Genomic DNA, 9909 nt, shown 5'->3' on the forward strand with positions numbered 1-9909 from the left:
TTTATTTTGCTCTTATTGCCAATGCTAAAAAGTTTTGAAAAAATCATAATGAATTATTGACCTGTTCAAGGCTCAAATTACTTCAAATATTTCACTTTCTTTTAGGTGCAAAATATTATGTGCATATATTGTGTGGTTGCCATATAAAAACAGTGTTTTCTTTGACAAAAGAGCATAAAACAAAATAATAGTTCAAACGAGAAATCGACGGATATATCTGAAGTTGATCTCGTAATTTAAGTGTTGAAAGTAAAACAAATAATAATAAAAATGTATCACTTTACTGCGATGAGGTGGCGACTTGTCCAAGGTGTACACCGCCTTCTGCCCGATTGTAGCTAAGATAGGCACCAGCGACCCCAAAGGGGAATTAAGTGGTACAAAAATAGATGGATGTGATGTATCACCTCCTCTCTGAGCTGCCACCATACCATGGTAGAGTTTGTGTGTCCCAATGATCCTAGGAGCTATGTTGTCCGGGGGCTTTCATGCCCCCTGGTAGGGTCTCCCAAGACAAACATGTCCCAGGTGAGGGATCAGACAAAGAGCATCTCAAAGACTTGTATGGAAATACAACATAATTGACTCAGATTTCCCTCGCGCGGACGCGGGTCACCGGGGCCCTGCTCTTGAGCCAGGCCCAGAGGTGGGGCACGATGGCGAGCGCCTGGTGGCCGGGCCTGTCCCCATGGGGCCCGGCCGGGCACAGCCCGAAGAGGAAACGTGGGTCATCCCTCCAATGGGCTCACCACTCATAGGGGGGGCCATGGAGGTCGGGTGCATTGTGAGCTCGGCGGAAGCCGAAGGCAGGCCACTTGGCAATCCGATCCTCAGCTACATAAGCTAGCTCTTGGGACGTGGAACTTCACCTCACTGGTGGGGAAGGAGCCTGAGCTAGTGCGCGAGGTAGAGAAGTTCCGTCTGGATGGAGTCAGACTCACCTCGACGCACACCAACGGCTCTGGAACCAGTTCTCTCGAGACGGACTGGACTCTCTTCCACTCTAACGTCGCTGGCAGTGAGTCGACAGGCTGGGGTGGCAATTCTCGTTGCCCCCCCCCAGCTCAAAGCCTGCACGTTTCAGTTCAACCCGGTGGACGAGAGGGTAGCTTCCCTCCGCCTTCGGGTGGGGGGGATGGGTCCTGACTGTTGTTTGTGCTTACGCACCAAACAGCAGTTCAGAGTACCCACCCTTTTTGGGTACACTCGAGGGGGTACTGGAATGTGCTCCCCGGGTGATTTCCTTGTCTTACTGGGGGACTTCAACGCTCACGTTGGCAACAGTGAAACCTGGAGAGGCGTGATTGGGAAGAATGGCCGCCCGGATCTGAGCCCGAGTGGTGTTTTGTTATTTAACTTTTGTGCTCGCCACAGTTTGTCCATAACAAACACCATGTTCAAACATAAGGGTGTCCAAATGTGCACTTGGCACCAGGACACCCCAGGCCGCAGTTCCATGATCGACTTTGTCGTTGTGTCATCAGATTTGCGGCCTCATGTTTTGGACACTCGGGGGAAGAGAGGGGCGGAGCTTTCTACCGATCACAACCTGGTAGTGAGTTGGCTGCGATGGTGGGGGAGGATGCCGGACAGACCTGGCAGGCCCAAGCGCATTGTGAGGGTCTGCTGGGAACGTCTGGCAGAGTCTCCTGTCAGAGAGGGTATTAATTCCCACCTCCGGAAGAACTTTGAACATGTCACCAGGGAGGTGCGGGACATTGAGTCTGAGTGGACCATGTTCCGTACCTCTATTGTCGAGGCGGCAGATTGGAGCTGTGGCCGCAAGGTAGTTGGTGCCTGTCGTGGCGGTAATCCCAGAACCCGTTGGTGGACACCAGCAGTGAGGGATGCTGTCAAGCTGAAGGAGTCCTATTGGGTTCTTTTGGCTCATAGCACTCATAGCACCTGTGGACTCTGTGGAGGGCTCTCCAATTTCTGGGGCTGAGGTTGCTGAGGTAGTTAAAAAGCTTGGCGGCAAGGCCCCGGGGGTAGATGAGATCCGTCCGGAGTTCCTTAAGGCTCTGGATGCTGTGGGGCTGTCTTGGTTGACAAGACTCTGCAGCATCACATGGACATTGGGGGCGGTACCTGTCTTTAAAAATGGGGGACCGGAAGATGTGTCCCAACTATCGTGGATCACACTCCTCAGCCTTCCCGGTAAGGTCTATTCAGGTGTACTGGGGAGGAGGCTACGCCGGATAGTCGAATCTCCGATTCAGGAGGAACGGTGTGGTTTTTGTCTTGGTCGTGGAACTGTGGACCAGCTCTATACTCTCGGCAGGGTCCTTGAGGGTGCATGGGAGCCCAACCAATCTACATGTGCTTTGTGGACTTGGAGAAAGCATTCGACCGTGTCCCTCGGGAAGTCCTGTGGGGAGTGCTCAGAGAGTAGGGAGTATCGGACTGGCTCTTATTGTGGCGGTCCACTCCCTGTATGATCAGTGTCAGACCTTGGTCCGCATCGCAGGCAGTAAGTCGGACACGTTTCCAGTGAGGGTTGAACTCCCCCAAGGGTGTCTTGTCACCGATTCTGTTCATAACTTTTATGGACAGAATCTCTAGGCGCAGTCAAGGCGTTGAAGGGTTCCGGTCTGATGGCCGCGGGATTAAGTCTCTGCTTTTTGCAGATGATGTGGGCCTGATGGTTTCATCTGGCCGGGATCTTCAACTCTCACTGGATCGGTTCCCAGCCGAGTGTAAAGCGACCGGAATGAGAATCCGCACCTCCAAGTCAGTCCATGGTTCTCGCCCGGAAAAGGGTGGAGGGCTGTCTCCGGGTTGGGGAGGAGATCCTGCCCAAAGTGGAGGAGTTCAAGTACCTAGGAGTCTTGTTCAGGAGTGGGGGAAGTGTGGATCTTGAGATCGATAGGCGGATCGTTGCGGCGTCTTCAGTAATGCGGACGTTGTACTGATCCGTTGTGGTGAAGTAGGAGCTGAGCCGGAAGGCAAAGCTCTCAATTTACCGGTTGATCTACCTTCCCATCCTCACCTATGGTCATGAGCTTTGGGTCATGACCAAAAGGATAAGATCACGGGTACAAGCGGCCGAAATGGGAGCGGGTGAGAAGCTTTGCCATCCGAGAGGAGCTCAAAGTAAAGCCGCTACTCCTCCACATCGAGATGAGCCAGATGAGGTGGCTCGGGCAGCTGGCCAGGATGCCGCCCGAACGCCTCCCTTGGGAGGTGTTTAGGGCACGTCCGAACGGTAGGAGGCCACGGGGAAGACCCAGGACACGTTGGGAAGACTATGTCTCCGAGCTGGCCCGGCCGGGAACGCCTCGAGATCCCTCGGGAAGAGCTACACGAAGTGGCTGGGGGGAGGGAAGTCGGGGCTTCCCTGCTTAGGCTGCTGCCCCTGCGACCCGACCTCGGATATGCGGAAGAAGATGGATGGATGCATGGTATGTATCACTTCATGAGTGGGGGACCTTTTGGATTCCAAAGATATTTAGGGGGATTTTATTTATTTTTTCACTGTGATTACTCAGAAATAATAATACATTTAAATCGATGGTGTCCTTTTATTATTGATCTTTTAGGGCTCCAATTCATTCATATCAAACATTGCTTTCTGAATGTGTTGGGCAATGGGGAAATACTGCATATTTCAGTTTTACTATAAAAGACAGTTGTCTTTGACTGAAAAGGCATAAAACTTTACATCAACCTGAAGTTGATATAGAGATTTACTGTGTTACATGAAAAATTAAAATACTTATTTGACCTATTTTCAACATGTTTGACGGAGAACCTCTATGGTCCCTGGGAGTCCTAAAGGTAAAAAAAAACAAGAATCCATATTTTTATGGTTTGAAAATGAAAAATAAAGTGGCCCCCGTGTGGTTTAATTTTTCAGTGGAAAAAGTTTGGACACCTCTGATGTAGAGGGAATGGACAATTTATCATCGCCTACGCAGGTTACGTGACGCGAGAGTATACACCAGGCTTTACTGCTACGAAAATAAAAACTTATTTTTCAGACTGTAAGGCGCACTTAAAATCCTTTTCATTTTTTCAAAGTAAGCCTTATAACCCGGTGTGTCTAATGTACAGAATTATGGTTGTGCTTACTGACCTCAAAGCTATTTTATTTGGTATATGGTGAAATGATATGCGTGATCAGTAGATAGCAGTCAGACATAAGAGATACATTTAGATTGCAAAATGACTTACGCCAAAATTTTATGTTCCATTGAATATATGCAACATTACACACAGCACTCAAAATCTATTTAAATGTCTGAGTATGACTTTGGTAAGCTAAGAAGCCACACCGCTTAAAGGATTGTATTGTGCTTCAACATACAAGTATTATTATGGTGTGTATGTATAAGGTAAGACATTATCAGCTGTTTTGTTTCACAATATTATGCAAAAGCAACTTTTCTTACCTTCTGGTACCTGCTGATCTGTATTTGGGATCTGCATAAGTCCTGAAAATTTGCGCGTGTCCACCTTTGTTTTTTGTGCCGACACCATAGTCAATAAGCTTCTTTTTCCTCTATCGATTACGGTGTCTGTACAGACTACAGAAGTGGACGCGCACAAATTTTCAGGACTTATGCAGATCCCAAATACACATCAGCAGGTACCAGAAGGTAAGAACAGTTGCATTTGCATAATGCAAAACAAAACGCCAGATTTCTTACCTTATACACACACCATAATACTCATACGTTGAAGCACAGTACAATCCATCAAGCAGTGTGGCTTTGTAGTTTACAAAAGTCGTACTAAAACATTTTTATTTGAGTGCCGTGTGTAGTGTTCTATATTTCAATGGAACATATAAAATTTTGGTGTTTTACTTGAGTCATATTGCAGTCTACACGTATCTCTTGTGTGATTACCATCTACTGGTCACACTTATTACACCATGTACCAAATAAAATAGCTTGAAGGTTGGTAAGCACAACCAAAATTATTTCGTACATTAGGCGAGTTTTGAGAAAATGAAAAGATTTTAATTGCGCCTTTTTATAATATGGTATATAAACAATTTAGAGTCCAGCACATTTCCACGTCACACTTTCAAGCCTTATTGGTGGCTCATCTTACCTGAGGTCAGTTTTTCCACACTTATTTTGTTTTTAGCAATTTTATTTCACAGCAAGTCATCCAAAAACTATTTGCCATTTCTCAGGTTTTGGGGATGAAAGCCCTTCTTGCTGGATCCCCATTTCTCCATATTCCAAAGAGCCCAGCCCTGTGACCTGTGATGCTGCCTCAGGCGATAGTCAGGGAAGAGACAGAATTTTAACACCCACTACTCCTGAGCTCTATGCTGTCCTCGGTCTGTCCTATCAGTGCAGGTAATTTCTTTTAAAACTACCACATTGGTGGATAAGAATCCATGTAAGTCAATCCCGCTTATGTCTCATCGCTAAAAAGTAGCTGCTTATGTCTCCTAAATTGAAACCCAAAATTTTTCATTTATGTCTGTGTCATTGTCATAAATCCTAACTGTCTCAGGGCATCCAATTGATCGCAACTGGACTGTTTGGTTTGCCTTAAAAGACGTCTCATCTAAGTAGGGCCCATCAGTTCATGCTCATGGACTTAGCTTGAACCGATCTAGTCTTTGACTCACTTTGGTCATATCTAGCGTGTCTACTTACAAAGCACTAAAACAAGCTCACAGTGGCTTCCTGTTCAGTCTAAAAAATAAAAAATTCACATGGCGTAATAACTTGTATTGGTTAGCCACCTGAACAGGTCTGAAAAATGCTTAATCATTTTGTTTCTGCTTAAACTGCAAACTTTATTTTATCTACTGTATTTCCTTGAATTGCCACAGGGAATATAGTATGCGCCTACCTTGAATTACTGACGGGTCAAACTTGCTTCCCAAAATAATTAGCGCATGCTTAGTATTACCGCCTGGTCGAACTCGTGACGTCACGAGTTTCCCTATCATTTTCAAAATGGAGGAGGCTGATATTAATACCGGTAATTCTAAATCAAAGGGAAGAATATTAAGAGCTATTCAGTAGAATTTAAGGTCTTTCTTTCACAAGAAAGGATGGGGCGAGGTACACCCCTTTGTCCACAACTGCGTGAGTAAATGGTCAAACAGTTTAAGAACGTTTCTCAAAGTGCAATAGCAAGAAATTTAGGGATTTCAACATCTACGGTCAATAATATTAAAAGTTCAGAGAATCTGGAGAAATGACTCCACGTAAGTGGCATGGCCGGAAACCAAAATTGAATGACCGTGACCTTCGATCCCTCAGACGGCACTGTATCAAAAACCGACAACCTGTGAAGGATATCACCACATGGGCTCAGGAACACTTCAGAAAACCACTGTCACTAGTTTGACGCTACATCTGTCGTCATCATCATAGCAGTGTGTCGAGCGTGACAATGACTGTTTCATTTAGGTTGGATCATAGACCTTCACTCAGCCCTGTCTTTTGCCTTCAGCTGCCAGGTTGCAGTACCGATCTTCAGTTCCCTCAAACTCCGTTTAACGGTGTCCTTGTACCTTAGCCTTGGACTCCATCGGTTTCGTTTCCCTTCCTCCAACTGTGAGTAGAGCAGATGGCGAGGGAGCCGCTCGTGACTCATTCTCTCAACAAGCCCGACCCATCTCAGGTTCGTTTGGATTAAGATGTCATCCATCAATGGCAGTCCAGCACGACTTAGGACCTCTGTGTTCGGGATTTTGTCTGTTCAGGTGATATCCAAAATGCTCCGAAAGTGGCGCATCATGTAGGCATGAAGTTTTCTGACTTGCAACCTGTAGATGCTCTAAGTTTCAGCACTGTATAAAAGTGTAGCAAGCACAGTTGCTCTGTACACCTTGCACTTGATGCAAATAGAGACATGCCTGTTGTTCCAGAGTCTTTCCCTTTGTCCCTGCCGCAAGACAGGGACAAAACCCCCACGCAAGCTGGATACTGGTGCACAGAGTTTAAGAGAAGAGAGTAGAGCTGTCTGAGGAAATGAATTGTAGTTTGCGAGAATGGGACAGGATAACAGCAGGGTTAGACATAAATGAGAAATGGGTTGAAATGAGGGAAACTGTGTACAACACAGCTTACAATATTTTGGGCCACCCAAAGAGGAAACATCAGGATTCGTTCGATGTTCGGGACGAACATCTGCAGGAGTTGCTTGTAACCAAGAACAAAGCTGGGCAGGAGAGGCTGCAGTGCAACACAAGATCCAACAAGCATGCTTATAGCAGAGCCCAAAGTGAACTACATAGATACACCAGAACAATTAAATCTGACTGGTGGGAAAGACAGGCAGAATGCTTGTTCAAGAATGCTTCTGAACAGGTTAAATGAACAGATCTTGCCAGAGGTACTTCCAGAAATTCAATGTGGCTTCAGGCAAGGAAGGAGCACAATGGACATGATATTTTGTCTGACACAAGTGCAGGAAAAGTGTATTGAGCAGAACATGCCGCTCTATGTGGTCTTCATTGACTTCACTAAAGCATTCCACACGGTTTTAAGGCAAGGCTTGTGGCATGTTCTCAAGAAGTACGGTTGTACAGACAAATTTGTTGAGCTTATTGAGACGCTTCATACGGGCATGCAGGCAAATGTGGCACTGAGTGGATCTGTCTCGATGGACTTCCCACTCTGTTGGGACATATTTTAGTTTCATGTGGATCACTGTAGAACCTCTCTTTTGCCGTTTCTCAAAGTGCAATTGCAAGAAATTTAGGGATTTCAACATCTACAGTCGATAATATCATCAAAAGGTTCAGAGAATCTGGAGAAATGACTCCACGTCAGCGGCATGGCCGGAAACCAACATTGAATGATCCCTCAGACGGCACTGTATCAAAAACAGACATCAATCTGTGAAGGATATCACCACATGGGCTCAGGAACACATTTTAGAAAACCACTGTCACTAAATACAGTTTGTCGCTACATCTGCAAGTGAAAGTTAAAGCTCTACTGTGCAAAGCAAAAGCCATTTATCAACAACATCCAGAAACACTGCCGGCTTTTCTGGGCCCGAGGTCATCTAAGATGGACTGATGCAAAGTGGATAAGTGTTCTGTGATCTGACGAGTCCACATTTCAAATTTGTTTTTGGAAATATTTGACATCGTGTCATCCGGACAACAGGGGAAGCAAACCATCCAGACTGTTATCGACGCAAAGTTCAAAAGTCAGCATCTGTGATGCTATGGAGATGCATTAGTGTCCAAGGCATGGGTAACTTACACATCTGTGAAGGCACCATTAATGCTGAAAGGTGAATGCAGGTTTTGGAACATATGCTGCCATCTAAGCGCCATCTTTTTCATGGACGCCCCTGCTTATATCAGCAAGACAATGCCAAGCCACATTCAGTACGTGTTACAACAGTGTGGCTTCGTAAAAAAAAGAGTGCGGGTACTTTCCTGGCCCGCCTGAAGTCCAGTCCTGTCTCCTATCAAAAATGCGTGGCGCATTATGAAGCGTAAAATACGACAGTGGAGAACCCGGACTGTTGAACGACTGAAGCTCTACATAAAACAAGAATGGAAAAGAATTCCACTTTCAAAGCTTCAACATTTAGTTTCCTCAGTTCCCAAACGTTTATTCAGTGTTAAAAGAAAAGGTGATGTAACACAGTGGTGAACATGCCCTTTCCCAACTACTTTGGCACGTGTTGCAGCCATGAAATTCTAAGTTAATTTGCAAAAAAAAAAAAAGTTTGAGTTAGAACATCAAATATCTTTGTAGTGCATTCAATTGAAAATGGGTTGAAAATGATCTGCAAATCATTGTATTGTTTATTTACATCTAACACAATTTCCCAACTCATATGGGAATGGGGTTTGTAGAATGAGCATGTAGAATGACTAATTTCTAATTTAGATAAAACTATAAAGTAAGTTACGTGACCACTCAGGTTCTACTGTCAATTTTAATCACTTTTTGTTGCTGCTTCTGTAAAATGTGTTTTTATCCTCATCAGTGCCGAAGATGGAGAAAGATGTGAGGCAAGGTGAACATGACCTTTTGGACTTCTTTGATTTTAAAACTTTTTTTAATAAAGCAAATTTTAGCATTTTATCTTCTTTCAATTTTTTTTTTTTTAATTCTCTTGCAGTAAAGTCATTAAAAATAGGGCAAATGTTTTTTTGTTTTTTTTAACAAGTTTCAACTTTAATTTAGGTAATTTAAACTAAATGTAATGAGGTTATTTAACTTTGTATTTAGGTCAATTAGGTAATTTTAAAGACAGGTACATTTGGTTATTTAACTATACTGCATGTATATATTTAACTACCGTATTTTTCGGATTATAAATCGCTCGAGTATACGTTGCACCGGCCGAAAATGCATAATAAGGAAAAAAACATATACGTCGCACTGGAATATAAGTCGCATTTTTAGGGGAAATTTATTTGATAAAATCCAATACCAAGAATAGACATTTAAAAGGCGATTTAAAATGAATAAATAGTGAACAGGTAGAAAAGTCTGTTATATGACGCATAAATAACCAACTGAGAAGGTGTCTGGTATGTTAACATAACATATGGTTGGGGTCATTCAAATAACATAAAGAACATGCTATACGTTTACCAAACAACCTGTCACTCCTAACCGATAAATCCGATGAAATCTTCTTCCTCGATAGCGCTTCTAAACAATTCTGCCAACTCCAAAGGTATGCGCCGTTTCCTCTTGACGTTTTCTGCTGCATATTTCACTATGTCCAGCTTGTAATCTGCAGTACATGATTTACTTTTCTGTGCCATTTTTGTTCAGCCTGTCTCAGTTTTTATAAGTTACCGCAAACGATAAAATGATCCATTTTAATAGCTACGGCAGTAGCATATAGCAATTAGCATTCCATGACCTTCAATGCACTTCTGCCATGACTCTACCCCGCCGACTTCTTATTGTTTGACGATTGCTGACGTGTGTGACTATTGCTGACATTTTC

General features: G+C 44.2%; 1 protein-coding gene across 6 annotated transcripts in view; it reads left to right on the forward strand.

Annotated features, from left to right (window-relative positions):
- si:ch211-286b5.4 (afadin- and alpha-actinin-binding protein) overlaps nucleotides 1–9025 on the forward strand; it is a 28242-nt gene extending 19217 nt beyond the window's left edge. For all 6 annotated transcript variants that reach the window (XM_061880606.1, XM_061880609.1, XM_061880604.1 and 3 more), the window contains 2 exons: nucleotides 5144–5312; nucleotides 8932–9025. In XM_061880606.1, coding sequence (XP_061736590.1) covers nucleotides 5144–5312; nucleotides 8932–8965 — 203 coding nt within the window. In that variant the 3' untranslated portion in view covers nucleotides 8966–9025. The remainder of the gene's footprint in view (nucleotides 1–5143; nucleotides 5313–8931) is intronic.
- The last annotated feature ends 884 nt before the right edge of the window (nucleotides 9026–9909 follow it).

The sequence above is a fragment of the Nerophis ophidion genome, linkage group LG20 (genome assembly GCF_033978795.1).
Source record: "Nerophis ophidion isolate RoL-2023_Sa linkage group LG20, RoL_Noph_v1.0, whole genome shotgun sequence".
Taxonomy (NCBI): Eukaryota; Metazoa; Chordata; class Actinopteri; order Syngnathiformes; family Syngnathidae; genus Nerophis; species Nerophis ophidion.